This window comes from Acipenser ruthenus, chromosome 13 (genome assembly GCF_902713425.1).
Source record: "Acipenser ruthenus chromosome 13, fAciRut3.2 maternal haplotype, whole genome shotgun sequence".
Classification (NCBI taxonomy): Eukaryota; Metazoa; Chordata; class Actinopteri; order Acipenseriformes; family Acipenseridae; genus Acipenser; species Acipenser ruthenus.
In genome coordinates this window covers 27,688,857-27,713,635 of record NC_081201.1, presented here as the reverse complement: position 1 = coordinate 27,713,635, position 24,779 = coordinate 27,688,857, and the positions used below count along the sequence as shown (strand labels likewise).

Here is a 24,779-nt window from a genome sequence, read left to right as displayed (position 1 = left end):
AGAACTTTAATGGCACTGATAGATGAAAACAGGTTTGGATGTCCAATATGTTTTGCTACCAACATTTTTTGTTTGAAGGCAACCATTTATCCACATCTGAGGCAGCTGTTTTATTTACAAGCTAATTAAATTAATAAAACAGCACTGTTCATTTGAATGTGAAAATGGTCTACTTCCGCACGGCTGTAATTGTGTTCTTTTGCTTATCATTTTTCATTTCATTGTCTGTTTTGAATTTAGTTCTGTACTTCACCTTTTGTAGTGATTTACATACAGTTACTGTTAAGCAAGATGAGTCCAGACTGATTTTTTTTTCTTATTGCTGTATTAAAACTCTTACAAGAGTTGTCACAATGAGTCATTTGCCCTGTAGTCTCTTGAGTCTGTTATATAATGTTGGTTAGCACATGGAGTTACATGCCTCCATTGTGAACGTGGGGGAGGTGCTGATGCCAAGCAGAAAGGTCACAGCATTAAGGTGATTTGCTGTGTTGGTCTGGTGTAAAAGTGAAAGGATATTGTAGCATTCTGGACCGGTTGGAGGACAGGTCTCGGGTAACTAACGAAGTGCTTTGTTTATTCAGTGAGACACAAGACTGACTGCTGCAGTGGAAAGGATATCATATACTAGGGTTGGACGATAATGACATTTTCATCTATTGATTTATCGTCTGTAAATTATCACGATAATCATGATTTATCCGCCGAATAAATAAAACATAAAAAGTGATTGTAATTGATCAAATTTATACTTGAGCAGCATAAGAACCGCCAGTCTAAGTCACTGAGTTTAGAAGAAATAAAAAAAAGAAAATACAGTATATGTGCCGAGTTTATAATTTTCTGGTCGGTGCCCCGAACAAACGTGAGTACCAAAATACACCTATTGTAATTTGTGTATTAATTAATTATGTAGTTTTCCTATAAAATACATATATATTCTTTTGTTATTTACATTTATGTTAATTTGCGAATGTTTACTTTCATTAAAAAAAGTGATTTTTACTGCAGTGTCCCACAGACTTTAGCTGCTATACTGTATACAGTTTATACCTTTTGCAGTTTGGCAGGCAGTGGTGTGCTATTCAAATCCAGGAATGTAATGCTGTGCCGGTTATTATTATATCTATGTTTTTGTATTGAGGCTAAGCAGGTCTGAGTAAATGTGTCAGCTGTTGAGGTAGTTTTGGACACGGTTTGATTTTGCCCAGTCATGCTTATGAGACTCTCTACATCAATCAACCACGCTAAAGGCAAAGTGGTGAGGACTGCAATGTGCCTTTTGATGGGCATTAAATCCACAGGACAATAGCAGCTACAGTACAGAAATATTATGCTCTGTTCATTCTGTTTAACAAACTGGTTTAACTAGGGACAATAGTGTGTGAACTGACAATTTTACAATACAATACAATACATTACTATTTATTACTGTTTTTGTTAATCTTATCATGGTTTCAGGAACTAGGTAATCTGTGATAAATTAAGTGATAAGCATGCATTATCTGGGTATGGTGAAATCTCTTTTTGACCACATAAAACTTTAAGGTAATGTTTACTGTATTAGCGAGAAAACCTTTTTGTAATGAAATACACTGAAGGAAAAAATATATGCCAAATAAATCACCCTTCTACTAATTACATCTACCATGAAATCCTTGTAATCTTCTAAAATATTAACATTTGTGATGGTTTAAATGAGCTATCTACCAGTAATTTCAAACCTTCACTCTGCATCTAAAATAAATTTGTCAGCCTCTTCATTTTTAATCTGGTGAACTTTGTTTGGCCCTTGGATGGACACAGGCCAATGTTTAGATGCTTGATTTCCTCCCTCTGGAGTCCACAGGCTTTTATCTGTGGGTAACCTGACCTTCTGCAAGCACAGTCCAACGATTGCCTCCTCAGCTCTCTCTCTCTCTCTCTCTCTCTCTCTCTCTCTCTCTCTCTCTCTCTCTCTCCTCTCTCTCTCTCCTCTCTCTCTCTCTCTGTGTCTCTCTCTCTCTCTCTCTCCCCTCTCTCCTCTCTCTCTCACACACACAGATATGCATTTTGTCAGATTTCAGCACGCAGCTGCTGCCTGACAGTTAAATGTGGACAAGTGCAGCACTCTGTCCTTCCCTGAGGCTGGGATACCTGTTCCTCTTTCATGCCAATGAAAAACGTTCACCCAGGTTGGATTGCTTATTGATAAGTAAGTTTGCAATTTGTTGAAGAGCTGTCAGAGTCCGAGCTGCCTCTTTACCATTCAAAGGTATTGAAGTTCAAGGATGCCTACTCCGTGTTGATATTCTTTTAGCCAGTGTTGCTGGACTGTAAGTAGAAAGGTTTATCCAGCCTGTGTTTTGCCTAAGTGAAATCATATTTGACTTAATGAGATACGCTGTATAGACTATAGTCTCAGTGTTGTGGTACCTGTAGTATTTGATTTTATGCATACATGTTATAGGGAATTTGAGCCTGTTTTTAGTTCATTTTTGGAAAACAGTTCAGAGAGTTTGTCTGCTTTTTTCATAATGATGAATAGCCACTATAAGGTCAGGTTGAAACTTGGAATCGGCTATCTGTCTTGTTTTCTTAAGGAAATGCTTCACACACAATGTATACTGTGTTGTGGGGACAGAGATGATGAGTGGCTTTCAATATATTTTTGAAATTAGGTAAAGTAAAGGCTTATAGTACCATACTGTACATAAACATGATTTAAAGATTTTTGTGTTCCTCTGTAGCAAATGCAAAAGTGTGTGTGTGTCTGTGTGTGTGTGTGTGTGCTGCATGCTTCTGTTTATTTTGGATGAATGTTTATCAGTTTTATAAGCAGAGTTTATATTTAAATGCTTCTGTTTATTTTTTGTTAGTTGATAATTAAGAAAGATGTATACCGTATGTCTTGAAATGCACTTTTTAAATATGATAAAATGTGTACACTAAATATAGTATTTTTAAAACAAATATTTTTCCTTGGTTCTTCTTAATGATTAACTGGCAAGATTAAAAATAAATCTGTGTGTTTATATATATATATATATATATATATATATATATATATATATATATATATATATATATATATATATATATATATACACACACAACATAAATGGACAGAATTCATGACATGTATTGTTGTTGTTATTTAAACGTTTCAAGTTTAACATTTTGAATTTAACATAAAAACTGCTTTTTGAGGATAATAATGCTGCATTGTGTTCTTGTAAAATATCTTGCTTATTTTTTATTCTGTGTATATTACTTCCAATCTGAAATGGTTATATCCTGTTATTCGTGTGCATCCTTTGGGATCCAGATACACCTTTGATGCGTACGCCCAGGAGGGTTACAACCCTTAGCACCCAATTAGTACAAAGGCATCTTTTAGTATTATATTTTAAAACTGGCCAGTAAAGTCATAGGAAATGAGCCTGGTTTCCATGGCATTAGCTGAGGGCTCCGGTGAGACTTTAATTATCAGATGTATGGCTTGAGCTGGATGTGGTGATAAATACAGCAAGCACAAATAAGCCTGAGTCAAGCACATGGTGTGTTCTTCCAGTTGTGTTATTAACAAAATCAGTGGGCTACAGTTTGCGGCTACATTTACGGATAAGTTATTTGCAATGGTAAACTTTGGTGTACGAAAATGTACCCTGTTGGAAATTCAGTGAATTTTAAGGTCCATTACTTAAACATTCTTGTTGTGTACCACCCGGAATTAGAAACCTGTGTTGGGGTTTTATATACAGGTACCAGCCAGGTATCCAGTAACCACTTATTCCTTTACCTGGTGTAGTTAAAGGAGCCCATCATGTTATATTGTACTGAGCTAAAACACATGTTTTTTGAGCTGATCTTTAGTGCTACTGTATAGCGAATAGAGAAGTGATAAAACTATAAGAAACCAAGTCATGTTTCTATACAGTGTACTGCAGTGATTACATTGAGGAAGGCAGTATATAAAACATGTGTCTATTTTACTGTACCTCAGTGTCACAGGAGTGAGACCTTCTCTGTCTCCTCTTGAAAATTAGGTGGTTCTTCAGCAAAAGTGGTTTCTCCTGGTGATCACATATCTATGATTATTGGAAGTGCTGTCAGCTTTGCAAAGAACAAATACATAAAAAATACAAAATAAACAAATAGAAAAATAGTTCAAGTTCCAAATGAACCTGATCCAAAAACTATAGATATGGATTTGGAAACAACAAATCTCTTTCAAGTGGTAGGGTTTGTTTTTTTAAGTGTCTTGGAAACTGCATGTTTTAAAGGTCTTTTGTAAAACAAGGTTACAAAAATGCATGGCCTTTTTCTATTAAACAAACTACTGTATAGTCATTTTAAGGTTAGCTTGTTTTTAGGTGAAAGCTTTCAATTTGTAAAGTAGTTGAGATATATATCTAAAACCCTGACGGTGCCCCTAAATGTGGCCTTGCGCTATGCTGTGCTGTTTGTTTTAAAAGCACTTCAAAGAAGGCCGGTCCTTTGCCCGGAATGATGGAGTAATTAACGCTGTTTGTATGTCAGATTACATCGATCCAGCTCCAAATGCTTAGCATCAGCTGCACCCACCTTTAGAGATTGATGCTTTTGGTAAATTTCAGCCCTGATACAGATCTTCATTAAAATCAGTGCTGAGCTGAGCAATTTCATATGTGAGTTTGTGTAAGTGAATGGAAAAAATGTTTTGTTGATTAGGGAAGCAATTTTTCTTTTTTTTTTTTTTTTTTTGTCGACAGATGAGTCCCTTTTACTTTTTGCCAGCAGATTTTTATACAAAAAAAAAAAAAAACTGTCATGATATGCCACGAGACCTCCTTTCAATGGAGTTGTTTGATGTTGAACTTCAGAATTTGAGATACAGTCAACCTTGGTTAACTCGACTGGTGGATAACTGGACACTTTTGCTTAATTCGACAGACAGTCTTGGTCCCGGATTTTCTCCATATAAAATATATGCATCCTGCCTCTTTTAGTTTTTTAATTTGACACCATGCTTTACATGTAACTCAACACTCAGAATGGATAAAAAGTATTAAAAAGACTAGTGGATAACTCGACACTTCACGTGACTGACCTCTGACTGGAAACGCATCGTTCATTCATTCATTCATTCATTCATTCATTCACAAACTACCAGGTGCAGCTGGTTACAGTGTCAGTTCATAATGAGTGAGAAGCAAAAAATGAGTTATCGTTCAATTGACTTTAAATCTCAGGTTATTGGGGATAACAAGCTTGTCAGCAGAACTTTCAAAGCGTGTGTTTTTGCATGCAAAACAATCGTTTGATTTCTGTGTGAAACTAAGTTGTTTCTTATTGTTTTTGTTTACTGAATTAATTCTGTCAACCGTTTTCATAAGGACATTTACTAAAAATAAACTTGTAAATACTGTAAACATGTGAGTTTTGTTTCTTATATGCATGGTAATGCCATGGCTCGTGTGCACCCGTGGATAAATGGCATCCCCCTGGGGTGTTGAGTTAACCGAGGTTGACTGTTCATTCATTGTGATCACTATTTCTATCACTGGGTTGTCAAGCCTCAGACCCGAGAGCGCGAGAGCGAGAGCGAGCGAGAGAGAGAGAGAGAGAGAGAGAGAGAGAGAGAGAGAGAGAGAGAATTATTGATGTGCATAGCTCATTACATAACAGGTTTTACATTGCCAAAGAACATATTCTTGCTCATACCTGCAACTTAAAGTGTGTCGCCTTGCGTGATACGTGGTACGTTTATAACAAATCATTCTAGAGAGATTTCATCCTCATGTTTATAACCCTTTCATAGCCAGTGAAGCAGCACTGCCTTGAACAGGGTGACTCTCCCATCCTATTCAGATTTAACAGAATGATTTAAATGCTGCAACCCCAGATGGAACTGGAATTGCCATGGCATATTTAAAAGAAATTGGGCTTGATATTTGTACAGTGTCCTGGAAAACCCCAGCGACGAGCCACTCATGTTTAGGGGCTGGATATGAAAAGGAAAAAAAAAAGCAATTGATCAGAATGAAAAAGGGGGTTTTCTTATCCCCGGCATTGAGTATGGAAGCTCTGATTTAGTTGTTACAGCGGTGGTGGTGGATTATGTGAGTTACTAACACAGCCTACTTGTTTCTTCTGTCAGTTGTCACATGAACATGTAGCAGTGTCGTGATTAGTTTACCTAAGCTTTGAATGGTAACAGCATTATTATTCTCTAAATAAGCCAAAACAGGATGTTTTTTTTTATGGATATGGTTTTAATCGTAATCACACCTTAGATTGAGCTATCATCTAAACGTCAGTGACTGGAACACGTTATGTGCATATAAACCGAGGGACTGAAGTCAAAAGCATGACTTTGCAGTAGTTTCTCCGAATCAGAATGGCAGTAATCCATGCTTCTGTTTTTGCTTCCAGGCATTGCCACGTAGTAGAGCTTCTTTGAATGGGGAGGGCATGTCTGCTGGACTGCACTATTTTTCACTTGCATTTTTTGATGATGCTCAATTATCATTTTAGGTTTGATAAAGAGAGCTACTACTTATCACACCTCATTAACTGCTTTTGGCAGTTACAGTATGTAGTGCCCAATTCCAAGCTACAGTGTATAACAGCTTCCTCATGACGTTTCTATAAAAACTCCAAACTCCAAAGACAGTAATGGGAGATCACAGATTAATCTAGTGAGTAATATTTTCAGCTCTTACTGTACATGCTCCTTTAATTTTAATTTTTGAAAGTAGTTTATTCTAAAGCACTAGAGACTGCAATTGGTGTCGCCACAGAGAGCTTTCTTTATGGCTGCACAAGCTTATTCACACACCATTTCACCACTGTCGCTCATGACAACATATAGTACATTGAGAGACATTTCAAACACTATTCTATGACCTGACAGATATTACTGTACTACTATCTTGTCTAATTATATATTTTTGTGGACCTCATTTCACTGTATTTTTATTGTATACAGAAATGTGAATGTATGAGTGAGTAAATCGTAATGGGAAGGAGGAACCCCAGCAGGATTCAGCAGTGGCATTAAGAACTGCCTCTGTTTAGATTATTAAAATTGCCCCCTTTTGAGTTCTGTTTCTCTGACCTCAGCAGCTGCAGATCTTGGAACTGCTGACTTCAGGAACCTGTTCTGTACTGAAAGGCAGCAGCAACAATCTAGAACAATTTGGGGGAATGCAGAGTATTTATATAACGGAAACAGTCTTAAGGTTTTGCTAATAGGACCCACTGTTTAGATTTATATGTATATTTAACAACTCTTTAGACTCGAAAGCGAAGGATTCGAGTGCATCTTTGTATCCTTGGGGGATTCATATGGTTAAAGGGTGCAGTATTTCGATCTGCCAATGTTTAGATTATTAAAATAGACCCCCTCTGGAGTTTGTAGATGTAACTCAAATTATGTCGCAGTCTAGGAAGCATTTGTTCATAGTTCAGCTCTTTGGACTCATGAAACTTTTTTTTTTTACAATAGTTGTATGAAGTCATGCTAGTGTGACCTGAAAAGAACATCTCAGGCTTGAAAGAACCTTGAATGTTGCACAAACGGCTTTTGCTTGTAGATTGCTATGCCATTCATTGCACTCAACTCAATGCCATCTGTAAACATGTGGATTTCATTTGCAGAAATGTGTATCATTTAAAAAGAAAGAAAGAAAGAAAAGCTGTTTCAGTTCATCTGTGCTGTGTTTTTGTAGACATGGATTTTTTTTCTCCCTCTCTGGGTTTTAGCTCTGGCATCCATTGTTTTAAGTGGTCTCATTTATATATTATTTTTCATAAATGTACACATTGTGCTTCAGTGTAGTTTACTTTACAGTACAGGTTTAACCACTAGAGGTCTAGGCATTCACTGAACACTTGAACCAGCGACCAGCCAGTGCATTCATTCACTATGCAAGTCATTTGTGTGTTGTGACTTGAACAGTTTAGTGCATTCTGTATGGTTTACTAAATGGGGGCTGTGTAGAGTGTGTTTGTTTATGAATTACTGCAGTTACATACTTTTACAAATATTTGTAAATTAGGAATCCTTTGTGAGCACAGATGATCTTCCTGCATTCAAAATGAACCAGGGCTGCAAACTCATTGATCACTGTTACAAGAAAGGGGTCATCATTTGCAGCGGAGCAGAGAAAGAACAACAGTGGAGACAATGACTAATAATCTCACATTCACCATACATGCATAATCAGTTTGTTTCAGAATCCTAACATTTTCTTTTACCTTTGTCTTTTATCAATTGATTAATCAGAGTGATTAATTTGTCCATTAATCACATATTTTGTGACCCCCCAAAACATTTCGTAAAAATTTGAAGTTTTTCATTCTGATTAATCTCTGAGGATCTGCAGCAAACTTTCTAGAATGAATCACTGAGAGCGTTGGTATTCCTTAGCTGCATTATGTAACTGAGAAAACTGGACAGCTCTCTGTGTGCTGTGTGATACACATTAGAAGTGAGTGAACTTTTTGATCCAATCTAGATCATATCTATGTTTTGTTATTACTGTTATTTTTATTTTATTCATATTCTCCAGCTGCAACGTGACACAATCTGTTACACAAGCTTTTGCAAAGAAACAGTGCAGTTCAGATCACTACAGTAACCTGTCGTCCTGACTTTTTTTCCACTGAACTAATTATTTGCTGCATCATTTTATGTAAAGGTTATCAAAAGTTACTAAAGCTAGAAAATAGACCAGGGAGTGTTGCTTATCCATTTTCTTTGCCTCCCCACAGAACGTCAACTGGGCACAACGATGGCTGGTTCAAACACTCTGCCCTCGAATGTAGCTGGAATCAGTAAGGATCTGGCTGACCTGAGGCACCTTATCCAGTTCCCTGAGGAGATTGCCAGCATTTTGACAGAGCAGGAGCAGCACCTGTACCGCAGAGTTTTTCCACTCGATTACCTCAGCTTCCTGACGAGGGACCTGGGCAGTCCCGACTGCCAGAACCGGCATCCTGTCCTTAAAACCTCTCTCTCTGCTCCTGCCCTCTCCAAAAAGAGTGGCAGCCACAACACCATTGAGGACCTGGTCACACGCTTCAATGAGGTAAGGCCACTTATAAATAGGTACTCCATGTGCAACAGCGGTACACACTCCATCTTGATTATTTGCATATACTGTACAGGAAAACATAGCAGATATAAACTTGCATATCTTCTTACAACTTGTCTTATTTCAGCTTAACATGCATCATGGTATTTTTATTTGGAGTTAAAAGTAACAACACAGTTTTGTCACCAGGCTTTTTCTAAATATAAAAAATATATATATGTTGTGTTAAGAAGGGCTGCTTTTTGTTTCTCAATTTTTTTTAGCGTTGCATTTGAAATAGCTAAGTATTCATCCTGTACGTTCAAATTATGTTGCTGTAATTAAATGGAAGTAGAAGGAACACAACCTTGATAGATTGAAAAAAAAGAACCTCTAGCTGTTTTTATCTTACCATTTGTTTAGATAGCCTCTAAAATAAAGATCAGAAGCATTTAAGCAATTCTGATGTCATTTAAGTTTAGTCTAGTCCGCACTCTAGCGTTCTGTTGAATTCCTCTGTTCTAAGTAAGCAGATTTTTCAACCCCATCGCTTTGAAATTGTATAACGTACTAGCCAAAGTATTTAAATATAATCTTAGAGCACATGATTTGTCAATACGATAAGTTCAGACTTAATCTTACTGTAATAATTTGATTGAATGAGATCAAGTTTGCATGGGACATATTGTTAATTGCAATTTATGAGCTCAGCAATTAAACTGAGCCTCTCAAAATAATGCCATTCTTTGAAGAGACAATACTATTGTAATATGTATATTGTTGGCTATTTCAGAAATGATAATTTAAACTCAAGGGTAACTATCAAATTTTATTAAAAATTACTTTTGCTATTTAATATTTTGATCCTTTCATTGACAGGACAATTCATTAAACAAATTATATATATATAATATACTGGAATGTATAGCATTATAAATTGCACAATCGTTTTAAATGAACTAAGCACTCAAAGAAAAATGAGAACAATTCAAAATATTTCCTTTATCATGAATCATTTGTTCGACTATATAAAACAAAACCTCCTTTTCAATTTTGTGGTTAATGATAAATGTGAACTGTGAGTTGTTTTGACGTTTCCAGACCGGTGTACAGTGAATAAGAAAAACATCCACCTTGTGTGTGCAGCTGCATTGTCTGACTAACCTACAATTATCTATACCAAGCGGCTGCTTTATATGACGGTGACAGTCTCCCTCCAGGGTTAACATTACATCTGGCTGCTCTGACAGTTGTTAGAATAAATACAATTGCAAAATGTTTGGAGGAATTCAAAATATTGAAATCTGAATTTTAAAAATAAACCAAAAACCATGTCTTCTTCCCGTTATCAGACAAAAGTATTTATTTTCCTTCATTTTAAACTGCTTGCTGGCTGGTGTTTCTGAAATGGCTCTGCTGATAAATTTACAATGCACTGCTTTGTTTGCCTTACTTTAGCACTTCCACTTGTATGTTGGAGAAATGTTTCGCGAACATGGATTGTCTTTTAACCAAGTTATTATTAATTTATGAATTAGTTTATTTAAAAGATTGAATAATTGCTATATCTTGTTTTATAAAATGTATTTTCTTAATAAACATTTGTTTGTGTGTTACAGACATGTAGTCACAGTATGGAAAAGAATGACCCATTTATCTTTCTTTTGCCCACTACGCTTATACTGTCAGTATAGTCAGTGTTTGATTGAACATTTTAGACTCCCCAAGCGTTAATGCTGTTGGGTCATTGTGTGTATATAAGTGTCTGGACCAGGGACTGTGTAACTTCTCATCTCTCACCCTGGATAGCAGTCATTTTAGTGCACACTACGCTTCATTAAACTTCAGCTTATTATTTTCAGTATTGTGTTCAATTTAATGTCAATGACCAAACACATTTCTATGCAAATTCAAATGTAATCTTGTGTAAGGGAATTCCGGTGTTTATATATATATATATATATATATATATATATATATATATATATATATATATATATATATATATATAGGAGACAATTTATTTATTCTATCCTAACTTCATCCCATTCTGTCCTAAGTAGTGGTAGAGTAGTGGTTAGGGCTCTGGACTCTTGACCGGAGGGTTGTGGGTTCAATCCCCAGTGGTGGACACTGCTGTTGTACCCTTGAGCAAGGTACTTTACCTAGATTGCTCCAGTATAAACCCAACTGTATAAATGGGTAATTGTATGTAAAATAATGTGATATCTGCATAATGTGAAATAATGTATAATGTGATACCTTGTAACAATTGTAAGTCGCCCTGGATAAGGGCGTCTGCTAAGAAATAAATAATAATAATAATATAAAATAACGCTAAAGCTGATTGGCTAAAACTGTCAGTATTCCTTTATACACTGCCTGTGACCTCATCCCCAGAAACGTAGAGTAATATCCCTGCAGAGTGCAAAGAGATATAATATGATGATATATATGAAAATTATATGAAAATATAATATGATGTCATTGACCATATAAATGCAGTAATACCCAATAAGATAATACACTAAAGTCCCTGCCAAAAAAACATTTTCCTGTGATCTTAATTCCCGTTGTGTCGTGCATCATTGCTCAGATCCTGACTGGGAATAGGAAGAACAAATGTAATACTATTCCACTTACAAGTAGAATCTGATTTATGCTACACATTCCAATTAAACAGCCTGCCTTTTATCTTCACCGGTTTCCAATATTTTTATTTTTTATTTTAAATAATTAAGTATGTCATCAAGTAGAGCAGCCTTTTTCCGTTTTTGTCCTGCTGATGTTGTCTCACTGCATAAGTCATCTTTTGTTAATTTAATTTTGGCTTTTGATTTATTCTTTAATATTAAGTCATGCTTGTGTTGGCTCGGTGTAGCCCGTGTTTTCTGTTTTTATGACAGGTCTTGCAGTAATGTAGTCTGTACTTGCTACAGTATAGCTGAGCCAAGTGGATTAAAACATGACAGAATGGTGAGGGTTAGCAACACATGTATATTTTCCTCTTTTTGCCCTTGTTGCATGCAGCATACAATTAGTATAGGTGACACAGTCTGTCTAAATCTTTTCTGCTAACATGCATCTTTTTTGTGTACAATTTAGACAGATACCCTTTCTGAAAAAGTTCCCAATAACCTTTCAGGTGGTTTCTAGCTCCTCTCTTATAGCCCAGCATTACTTTAACTCACAGCTTCCTTAATATTAGAGATTATGAAAAAAGTAATATACAGTGTATTTGTTTCTATGAAAAGCTAATGATTCTTAACTTGTGCCCATATAAAAGTTTACCAAGGTACATTTGCTTATAAAACATTAGGAAGGTATTTTGCAGTTTTTTCATGCTTTTCCCATGGTTATACTATTAATTCACCTTAGTTTACCATGGATTGCAATACTTTTTTGTTATTAAATGTATATGCTTTACCAGACCTCTGTCAGCTTTATAGTGGTTACTATTGCTTTACCATGCTTTCACTATGCTACTTTGCTGTGCTTTTGTTTTAGAAAACGATTATATGGGTGAACATCCTATTAGATTGTTTTTGTATATTTGTGTATATCATCATTAATTTTTATACACCTTCAAAATAGCGGGGTAAAGAATTGTGGAATAATATGGCGGTTACAGGAGCCAATCAGAATTCTTTGTTCATTCTGCAGCAAGATAAATCTGATTTGTTGAAAATGAATGTAATGTGTTCAAACTCTCCACCCTAACAGTAATTTACCTGTAGGTGCACTGTATTTCATTTGCAGATTTTATTTGGATTGTGTAATGACCAGGACAGTTTACCTTAAAAGAGAGAGTTATTTCTTTGGAAGCTGTGGATCATTGAAAGCACCCTGTTCTGAACTGGGGACATTCACAAAACATGGCCCACCAGAATCCAGCATTTAAAGTGTGAATCCCTCAGTAGCACATTGGATATTATTGAGTAAAATATCCACCTAAACTTTATTTCTTGTGGTCATGATTTAGATAAAGATATGGAATGTTTAAAACAACTTACCGACCAGGATCCAGAGCATTACATTGCAGCAGAACCTGTCGCAGTCAAGCTCTTTCTCGGCACAAAATATTTCAAAAATAAATCTGCTGGGAAAGCCAGCCATGACAGGTGCTGTGACCTGTATCCAGGCTTTGTTTGTCTCCATTCTGCTGGGCACGCATGAATCCCACACCCCCACTTGAGTCGTGTGTTTGTTATTTAAGTTTAGGTGTGTGTATTCAGCAGATACTGTAGCGATTTGTAGACTCAATCCTGTACCTGTAATGGCTGTGTTCAGTATGTAAAACTTGTATAGAATACCGTCATTTTTAAATGTGCATCCTATTTAAAGATTTGGGAGAATGTATGTTACACATAGGTTGTGTACGATTTGTATAGTATACTGGTAATTCTTTGTGTCATTATAGCATACTATAGTGTTTTTGATTGGGTAGAGGTGCAACCCAAGGCTGCTTTGTAACACGCTTCCACAGGCTTGCATGTTTTTATACTGTTGGGCCAAAACAAAATGTTCTGGGAATGAGATAAGAATACCACAATTTCCATAACTTAACTAAGATATTTGCAAGTTTTCTTTTATTACAGTACCAAAAGTCCCTGCATACCAAGAAGACATCTATGTGCGTACATACTGACTCCTTGAGAAACATGATCCAAACCAAACTGCCTTAATATAGTACCATCGCTAGATAAGGAGTAAGAGTATTCATATTCAAACTGATTGATCGTCCACTTAGTTGTGTAAAGTTCATATTTTGCAGCAATTTGGTTTTGCTATTGTCATATGTTTGAGAAGCATTTCTGAAAAACCGTACACCGGGCTACTGTTAAAATGAACAATAGCAACCAATCAAGCATGTGGACCGTGTTGGCTTTACTGCAAGATACCAAAGCAGATCTGTAAAGTGTGACAGCCCAGAGCTATTTTGTTACCCAAGCACTACTGAGTTGACTTGTCTTAATACATGCCACTGTCGGTAAATAGGATTTACAATTCATCAGATGATTTTTCTTGCCATCTCACTTGACTGTAGGTGGCGAGAACATCAGGCAGAAAGTGACTTTGTGGAACAGCTGATTGCAGTCACGTTGTACTCAACTGGGAAGAAGCTAGTTATATGTTGTTGTGTTTTATAAACTGTGGCTTATGAACATAAAATAAGTCACAATCTATAGGAATGGTGACCGACACATTTTCTTGAACATATCTGTTTGTGAATTTTTAGCTTGTGTTGCTTTAGGAGACAATTTATTTATTCTATCCTAACTTCATCCCATTCTGTCCTAAACCCTCCCACAGATGTGCTCTACACAAGAATGAAACCCAAACTCATGGATATTTTACATGTTTAATAAAGTACAGCATATTTTACCTTTTGGGGCAGTGACTGGGCAAGTCTGAGGAAGGTGGAATTTATTTAATGACCCGTTTAAAACGAATTAGAACAAATGCAGGGCTCAAATATGTTTAATATGCTGTGTTGCATACATCAGGACCTTCTGTTCAGAGAACAATGAATGAGACCGCAGAGGCAGAATTGAAATTCTCTCAGCATTTTATGGAAGACCTATTGGTACATTAGCAAAGTGCCAAAAAGGACACATTGTACCCTGTAGATAAACCTTTGGCTGAGAAACTTCTCTTGTGCAAGATGCTAAATACCAGTTATGTGTGTTGTGCTGTTAAATAGTATACATAAAATACTCTCTCGCCTCTGATACTAGTGCCTTTAATGGGAGGTTTCATCATTTTATTGCCCCTCCCAATGTGCCAGTAACTAGTTACATGTATTGTTTACCAAAAAGATTGTAACAGTGTGCAAGCTACAAAAACTAAGAACACGCTGCCTCAATCAGGCCATGTGGGGTCCAGTTCTAACATTGTGGGTCAAATAGCATGGATAGCTCTAAATAAGATATTTAAATTGTTTAGTTCAATTTAGTAAATCCATTCAACAATATAGGATTACCCTTTTATTTATATATGTTGTCTTTGTAGTTTGTTTTACGCTATTATGAACCTTGTGTACGAGGACAGTTGTTGTATTACAGTACCTTGTTATCTGAACACACATACAGTTGTTCACAAGCTTCCTTTAATTCCCTTTGCTCTATATTTGTATAAGACCTTAATGGTTTCTTAATTTGCAGTATGTATAGGTGTGTGAGTATATGTATGTGTAGTGAATCGGTGTAATTACTGTATTTATGTAATATAATAGTTCATTTAGCAATGAACAGTAACAATTGATGCCATCAACAGTATGTAACTATATTTCATAACAAATTCTAGCAGCCTAGTGGTTTAAATGGATATATGCATAAAAATGAAGTTTCATGTACAGTATCAAGGGACGGTACCAAGTCAAAGCAAGAATCTGTTATTATAATCACAGCCCATTGAGTTTTCAGGAGAAGAACAGAGACAGGAATGCATAAAAGTATACATAACACAGAACTGCTTGTAACCAGGAAAGTTATGATAAATGACCTCATGTGCAAAACAGCTCTTCCTACATTTGCCTAGTTTAATGTGAAATGTAGCATGCTACAGTAAAGGGAACTTTAATCAGTTTGATTTTGCTTAAAAAGTAAATCATAATACAGTATGCCAAAATACAGAAACATGACCACATCTGTGTATTACATGTAAACTATATAAATCGAACTGTGTTTATGCTGAACAAATAAAATTTGTGGTTGTGCTATAACTCAAGTCCCCTGTGCTTTCCAGCCTATATATGACAAAAAACTGAGATTCAGTTTTCAAGGCAAATAACCTTTGTTTTGTTTTTTTTTTTTTTTGCTTTTTTTTTTAAATCACAAACTTAAATCTTTTTCCAAGGTAATGTGCCAGATTTGTTATCAAAGCAGTGTTCTTACACAAGCTCTGAACGATTTGTCTGCTTTCTGGTTACTTTGAATCCAGAAGCTGTAATCGCCAGATTTGCACGAAGAAACCATTTATTTCAGTTATATTTTATAATTACCTCACCGTTGCAAGATGTGAAAATGAAAGAAGGGTAAAAACCTCTACTGCAACCTTTTGTCATGTTGATCTTGTTGAACTGGACTAAATAATTTAAAGAGAGCAGATAAGCACACCTGTAATGGGAGGGGGGAGGGGGGAGGCCCCCCGTGAAAATCCTGGAAATTTTCTTTAAAATTCACGGCAGTGTCACGGGTAAAGTATCATATTTTGCGGAATGTGCACGGAAATATGTTATAAATTACTTGTACAGATTTTTTTTTTTTTTTTTAAAAAGGTCAAAATTTAATAAGTGGACTTTTGGAATATGGAAGTCACCGTTTTTTGTTTCTTTGCAAGTAAAGCAGTCGCAGTACTGCTCTGGATTTCCGCCTTTCTCTTTCGGTGAACACTTGAATCTAAATACCTGTTAACAGTTGATTCTCGGTAGTGATCTACAGTAACGTTGCAGGACGTAGAGAAGAGCTTACCTCCATCGCTGTGTAAAACTCCTGCTGGATACTGCTTTACGGGATCCACTGCGGACACATTTGTAGCCTTTTTAGAGACATCCATATTCTTGTTTACAGTTTCCTGCATAGATTGCATATAGTCACATGACAATTACTGCACAGCACTGTGTGCGTGGCGAATATTACACGCAGGCACACAGCAGAGCTGCACAGTTTCATTAATGTGGTGTTTTTTTTGTATGAAATACAAATAATTATGAAATTATTTTTATTTCTTAAAAATATTGTAAAAATTGTGATATTGGCTAATTTCACGATTTCCGTGCAGCCCGTGAAATCGCGATTTACACAGGGCCTTAGTCCTGCAGTTTCAGAAGTCCAGCTGCACAAATAGCCAGGTCACCCTGTTAAACGAGATGTTATTCTCAGTGGGACAACTGGATAAATAAGGGATACATCATAAGAATTAAGTGAGCAATAAAAAGGGGATTTTAAATCATTTAAAAATCATAAATGCTAAGCATTTTCTTGGTTATTTGCTGTGGAATGAGCATAATCATGTTAGTGTTAGTATTTACCAGCTAAATGTAATCACTGGCAAGACTGGTCCATCTTTCACAAATGATACAGCATGTACAGTATGCACTTAAGCTGTAATAGGAGAAGCCTCTGAAAAATAATGAACTAGTAACCTTTCTGACATTGCCAGTAGGCCAGGAACCAGTGTCTATATAAACATTTTAAAAAGATACAATTGTTGACTCAATAAAAAAAAAAAAAAAGCTGTCCCTGGGGGGATGTCAGTGTAAGATATAACATTTGTTTTACGTTAGCTGTCCATGTAAAATAGAGCTATTTTTATTAATTTGCTTGGGAAAGCAACCAGCTGCTATACCAGCACTATGATATGCATTTCTAATGAGTTTCTAAACAGAAATTGTATCCAGTAATTTTTATGATTGTAAAAAATGATTGTTTGGGGCTTTCCATCAGGGCTTGCTTTATTTTACCTTTGAAATAAAGTTGTCTAACCCACTAAACATGATATTTTCTGGAACAAATGCTATTTGGCTAGACTGCTTATTTTTGTAAGAGTAATATAAGAAATCTACACAAATACATGTGTTAACGATAGATAGATAGATAGTAAAACAAACAACCTGCACTGATTAATTGTAATAAAACAATTAAATAAATGGTCTGTCTATCCATATCCAATCAATGTAAGCATTTAGAAGGGCTTTTGTATACAGTATTATCTATTCACTAAAGCAAACTGACGTATAAGGTCAATACTGTAGAAGCAGTCTAGCAGATGTTTATTTTAGAGTGTTCTATGGAGTTAATAGTCATGCTGCTCTATTAAATTACAGGGACACGAATGGTGGTGTTCCAGTAAAACCTCTTACTTTCAAGATCACAGAGATATCGATGCATAGCTTCCCAGACATAGCTTGGGTCTGCATAATGTTAATAAGGGTCAGTAGGGCATCCTCTTCTCAAGATTATAAGCCTTGTCACAAGCAAAGAAGGTAAATAAAGAAGCTGGTGTTTTTTTCTTTCTTTGTTTTGTTTTTTATTGGACTTTTTTTGTGGGAAAAATACCAGTGCTGGTTTGTGCTTCTGGAGAGTTTTTTAACCCCACTCAGTGCTTACTTCTTATGCCTGAATAGATACATGTCTGCTCTTCAAATATATGCAAATAATTTAAATTAGCAAGGTGTCACACAAGCGCAGCAGTGCCCCAAAATCGATCAATTTTCTAGGATTTATTATCTGTTTAACCTGTCATAACCTTGCTGACTAAATATCTTGGTACTGTATCCCTGAATAGTTAAATATCCACTCTACATTTTAACAAGCAAAGTGTCCCAGAGCTGGGGTACACCTAGTTTATTTAGACTACCAATGCAGAATGACTGGGTGGGATGTATTTAATTATGTTTCTTCAATAGAGACAGCAAAGACTGCTACAACATTACATGTGATACCAGTCTTGGCAGTAAAAGTCGCAGAAACCGAAGCCTGTGCATAATATGGATTAGCCTACTGCTGTGTCATGGCATGCTTTTCGTTTGTACTGTAGGTGAGCTCCTGGGTGACCTGGCTGATCCTGACCGCCGGCTCCATGGAAGAGAAACGGGAGGTCTTCTCCTACCTCATCCACGTAGCCAAGTGTTGCTGGAACATGGGAAACTACAATGCTGTGATGGAATTCCTGGCTGGGCTCAGGTATGCTGCATTCCTTCACTGGCTTTTAAAGAAAACCGTAGATTCAAATACATCATTCAGTATTAGCTGTTATAGACCACTTGGTTCCAAAACAGTGCTTGGTGCTCACTCTGATGAGGCTTAAGATAGTATTTCATATAAGTCACAACAGCATGACTTGTCTATTGGTGGTGATTATTCAGGAGAGGGCAGATTTAAAAGGATGTCTCATTTTTGGTGTTAAAAAACAAATTATACTTTTTCTGAGTGATGCACACAATATTTTTGGGGGAATATATGCTTTTGGAAACAAACCAAGCACCTACATATTGACTTTGTGTGTGTTTTCTAACAATGTGTGTACAGTGCATTTAGGGACCAGGGTTGAACAAAATTGCAAATGCTGCATTATCCATCCCCTTAACTGAAAGATATGACCATGATTTCAACTTTGAAGTCAACATCAATGAAGAATTATAGAACAAACCAAAAACAATAAGGATTTCGATAGTGCCTTCTGTCATCTAGTCATACACAAGAAAATAATCACACTCTTTATCTGACATATTGAGTGCCTTGGGGGTTATCTCAGAACTGTTTACTTACTCTTTTTTATGGAAAGGTTTAAAACGTCAAACCATCTTTAATATCAGAACTGTTGTTTGTACACCAGAACAAAAAACTACAGTCCTAATAACAACAGAACATGGGGAAACTTGCTCAATACATTGTGAAACTCAATACATTCATCATGTGTGTATATATATATATAATTGGCGGCGCTCGGCCAATTTAACATGTTTAAACTTTGCGAGCCGATTTAAATCAATCGCCCGATCCTGTAAAATCGCATGTCAAAGCATAACACACTGCCCGATGCGACTGTCACTATTGATCGCATCGGGCAGTGTGTCCAGGGCTATAGAACTAGGTTTTGTGATATTTCAGTTTTTTTATATATAAAAACATGAATGTGGCATCATATGCTTCTTTTGTAGTTTTTATAATGTTGTAGTTATGATGTTCTTGCTGTCAGCCAGCAATTTAAGTGCATTGTCTTCTAAGCACTATCGCAAACCAGTCAAATCATCAATAAATGGCGAAAGTTAGCCAGGTGAGAGAGAACCCATTGAGAACAACCTCACATTTACCATGGAAACCTGTCTTAAGAATGTTTACAAGCTCACATTCCAAAATACACCAAACATTTTGCAGGTGAGCTGTACAAATACACATGCCCAGTATAAAGTTTCACATGTCTCTCTCCCAGGTCTCGGAAGGTGCTGAAGATGTGGCAGTTTATGGACCAGTCTGATATTGAAACCATGCGAAGCCTGAAGGATGCTATGGCACAGCACGAATCCTCTTCGGAGTACAGGAAGGTCGTGAACAGGGCTCTGAACATCCCCGGCTGTAAAGTGGTGCCTTTCTGCGGAGTCTTTCTGAAGGAGCTCTGTGATGCTCTGGATGGGGCTGCCAGTCTGATGAAACTCCGTCCTCACTTCATCTCTCAGGAGGAATCTATTGAGGTAACACTACAGTAACGGTAGAACGGCTACTAATTTGAGTGGAATGGTTCAAGTAGTCGCCACTTTTAAATAAATATGAATAAATAATGTGTTTTGATATTGTCTGGTGCTCTGTTTGTGAACATACTGTTTTGTAGTTGTGTTTGCTGTTGTGGAGTATATTTTAAAACGTCCTTGAATTTTTAAAAACTATTTTATTAATGTTCTAAAATGTAATATGTTAATAGATTGCAATCGTAACGGCACTTCCGTCCATCTGAAACCGCATGCTTCACACTTGCTTCACAATCACGTGCTATGCCATTAGTTGACTACAAATTTCTGAGGTTGACTAATCGTCGCTACCCCTCCACTACAGTGTAACTGTTTGGCCATTTTACTTTGATCTGTATGCTGCCTGGTAAATGATGCCCTCTTACACATAGACAGTACAGGCTGTTCTCATATTGGGTGTTTTCTAATCTATAAAACTTCAATGCATATCCTTTGTTAGTGTACTTGTAATAATACAAATTGATATTTGAGATTAAATATTTGCCACATGGCATCGCCTATCAGCATTTTGTCACTGGATTAATACACTTAATCGTCTGGATTAATAAACTTCTAAAAATGTAAATGTCTTCTAAAGCATCTGCCATGGTTTTCAATGAATGGCTCATAATCAATACCTAAACTGATTTCTGCCTGGATCTCTATAAACCTCTAGAGCTCTGGATGATAGCAACTCAATGAAATACATGTTGCTTGCAGTTTGTCACAGACTACAATGGGCAGGACAACTTCTTCCAGCGGGTTGGGATGGATGGTCTCCACAACACTGAGAAGGAGGCGACTGTCAGCAACATCCTGCAGACCATTCGCAGCTGCAACCGGAGCCTGGAGTCCGAGGAGGTGGACGAGACCATCAGCGAAGGCTCTGGGTCACGCAAGAACTCCTTTAAGGACAGGAGCAAGAACCAGTAAGTTCAGGAAACTCCAGTCCAATCAATTCTCAAAGAGAAACATTAAGAATCAGACATTTACTAACCACTATCAGACATTGATAGTGGTTAGTAAACTTGGTATTATTTGCAATGTAAATTGTAATAAAACAAAATGCATACTAAGATTTGTATTGTTTTATTTTTGCCTGCAAATGTAATTTTGTGAATTGCAATGTATGTGCCATGTTATTCTAAGATGATGGAACTAGTCCAGGAGAAGCACTTCTATATGTAGGGTCACTGTGACAACCTGGTATGGACCTTTCCTCACTAAACCATTACACTAAACCATTTACAGTACTAAACCATTGCTCTTTGGTCCCTGAAGAGCTACAGTGTTAGAGTACGTCATTCCAGAAGAGTGATTTATTATTTAGAGTTCACAGCTTTCTTAAATGAGCAGGGGAAAGAGAACCATTATTGTCAGAATATATACTACAGCAGGCCCCCTAAATTGCCAGCAGAGACTAGAAAGACCATTTCCTATTAGACACTTTAGTGTCTTATTTCAATAATATGTTTCCCTTTTTTTCGCCAACCACTTTTCATTTCATGCCTGTATTGCCCTTTCAAGTTAAAAGTGATTTCATAATGTGACCTTGGAAAGCCATTACTGTGCTTATGTGCCGGTAAATTAACTTTTAGCCCAAAACACATGGTTCCCTGCTTCCATTTGTGCTAATGCACTTGAAGACAAATTTCTGCATGATGTGATGGAGAACACTCGGTGTTGCTCAATATTTATTTTCGCATAAAGTATTTTTTCTCTTTTTTTTTTTTTTTAACATTGTTTTTTTGTTTTATGTTAGGACCTGCAAAATGACCTGACATAACGTTTATTTATGTTGTTTATTTTTATCATTCCAGGAACAGGGAATTTTAAAATTCAAAGGTTACTTTTAAAATAAAATAAAATAAATAGTATGTCTGTTTTGGCAAGCAGTCTTCTGTGTTCAATATAAAAGTAACATCACATATTTTACACCCCCCAATTCATTCTGATTCTGAGTGAGATGAAAGGCCAGTGAGTTCACTCTCGCATGGTTTCATCAGCCCCTGAAAAGAAATCTTCTGTATTTAGTCGACTTATTAAGCACAGGTATTTAGAGCTAGAATTGCATTTGTCATAACAGGCTGTTTGGTGGCCTTTAACCCTAGGTCAGGTAAATGAAATACATGATGGATATGTTACTATCCAAAAGGCTATAGATTATCCAGGAAAACTACAGATGTCCTATTTGTCCTGAATGAGAAAAAAACCTCATTGGAATTCAGACTACTATTAATACATGATATGTTGTGCTCTGAATTTCCCTGCACATTCTCTGTATATTTTGCAACCTGCCCAATGGATAGGATTACATGTGAACTATGGCACTGCTGCTCTTTTAAATGTATGCTATGTGTTGCTTCTTTAGATGATTGGAAGTATTGAAAGGGGAAAACTGCTGAAATTGCCAAAACATTATTTATAGTTCTCACGGTTAGCAGCACCGTTATTAAAATGAATCCAAAAGGCTACATCCCTGCCAAGCCTTTCCATCTATCTCCTATTTTTCATCAATAAAAACCATAATGATGCAATATTACTTAAAATCAGACAAATGTTTGTACAGGTACTGTATTAGACACTTGACAAAGACAAACACTAGTCTTATTTATTATTATTATTATTATTATTATTTTTTTAATACTACTCTCTATCTTTTCACGTTTCCCAGTGTTCATGAGTCTGTTTTCTAACTTTTTCCATTTCATTTTTTTTTCTCCCCACCTACTCATTGCTTTTCACTGTAGTCCAACACCTTTCAGGACAACCTCTGAGTCAAACCCTGTATTGTAAGTCTCTTCTGTCCTCTTGCTTTTTCTTTTGCTGCTTTGGAGTGCTTGATAAATAATACAGAAATCATATCCTGTTGTTTTTGGCTCAATATGTTTTTCTTTGTTGCTGTGTACAATACTGGATATACAGTACAGTGTATAAAAGGAAGCATTCACTGTTCAGTTTTTAAAACTCAAGTTTATTCAATATTCAGTTTTAAGATAAATGAATAAATAAATAAAATATATACAGTAATGTCTGGGTCGGCCATTTGGGTTTTCTTCGCTTATTGTTTCTCATAATGATTCATTGGTTTGTATATGCATTCTAAAAATATTCTTGACTCAGTAGCATTAAGTATTGGACTACCAGTTTTCAGATACACGGCTCCTATAATTTAGATGTTGCAACACTTTTAACTGTAAGATAACGGATTAACACAGAAACGGAAATAGCTGTAACATAAAAGATGATGTGCCATTCTGTAAAAAGAATGACCTTGCTTAACACAGTCCATTGATTTGTTTTTGCATAGATACCTGGTTAATCTGTTGCATTGTCATGCAGATTCACAGTGGGAGACCTGTCCGATTCCGAGGGAGACCTGTCTGAGCAAGCGAAGGATTATGACTTTCAAGGAACGGAAGAGCAGCAAAAAGCTTTCAGCCATGGGACAGAACTTGTCCCCTGGTACGTCCTGTCCATCAGGGCTGACGTCCACCAGTTCCTACTCCAAGGAGCCACAGTCATTCATTACGACCAGGAAGCCCACCTCTCGGCCCGCTGCTTCTTGAAGCTGCAGCCCGACAACTGCTTCTTGACTTGGTCGAAGCCGATGAGCTGCGGTGGGGAGCTCAGTCATTGCAAGCCCCAGTTCTTTGGACAAGTTGCACTGAATGGATTGGCTGATGGGTTCTTGGACTTGTCCGTGGTTAAGGCTGTTTACATGGGCCACCCCGGAATGGACATGCACGCTGTTTGCGTTCAGAATAAACTGTGTGACATGACCCCTGAAGAGAATGGGGTGACACTGCTGTATGGGCTCCACACTACTGATAACAAGTTGTTGCACTTTGTCGCTCCGAAGTACACTGCCAGAATGCTATATGATGGACTGCTGGAGTTAGCCAACGCTGTGAGGAAGATGAAAAGGTTCCCTGACCAGAGGCTTCAGTGGCTAAGGAAGCAGTATGTTTGCTTGTACCAGGTAACAGTGCCATTCCATTTCTATTTTGCATATTGTTTCTTTTTTTTAACGCTTGCACTACAAATGAATTCTAAATGTATGCAGGTTCTCATAAAAAAAAGTTGCAATGTAAGATAATGGTATTTGTTGCTGTGTGGAACATATACCTTTTTCATAATTTTATCGCACCTTTTTGAAATTATGTGCTACTTATGCTAGTTTAAGTCTTGTATCTTTATAGCAAACCTGTGAAAATCTAAATATTAGCTTGAAAAAGTTATAGAAACTAGGTTTCATTAAATGTTTGTAGAATGCCTGGCAGTTATCTCTTCAGGATTTTCTTTGTTATAAAACCATTTTTCTTTATACTGTAGAATGACATTTTATCAACTACAGTACAGACGACCTCATGGGGAGTTATATAACAAAAACATTTTGAACATGAGATCCAGGGTCTGATTTTAATTTGAAAACTCAGCATTTGTCTAGCAGTGTTACAGTTTTATTTTTATTTATATATAAATTTAGAGGGCCCAATTACATTTCCTCA

At 36.5% G+C, this 24,779-nt stretch overlaps 1 protein-coding gene across 3 annotated transcripts in view; it reads left to right on the top strand.

Moving 5' to 3' along the window:
- plce1 (phospholipase C, epsilon 1) overlaps window positions 1-24,779 on the top strand; it is a 114,320-nt gene that overhangs the window by 63,157 nt on the left and 26,384 nt on the right. The window contains exons 1-7 of one of the 3 annotated variants that reach the window (XM_034031608.3): window positions 2,028-2,194; window positions 8,740-9,056; window positions 18,582-18,727; window positions 19,977-20,235; window positions 20,989-21,197; window positions 23,019-23,060; window positions 23,611-24,250. In XM_034031608.3, the coding sequence (XP_033887499.2) occupies window positions 2,092-2,194; window positions 8,740-9,056; window positions 18,582-18,727; window positions 19,977-20,235; window positions 20,989-21,197; window positions 23,019-23,060; window positions 23,611-24,250 (1,716 nt within the window). In that variant the 5' untranslated portion in view covers window positions 2,028-2,091. Of the gene's footprint in view, window positions 1-2,027; window positions 2,195-8,739; window positions 9,057-18,581; window positions 18,728-19,976; window positions 20,236-20,988; window positions 21,198-23,018; window positions 23,061-23,610; window positions 24,251-24,779 lie in introns of those variants that run through there. The other 2 variants (XM_058984999.1, XM_058985000.1) reach the window with 2 other exon arrangements.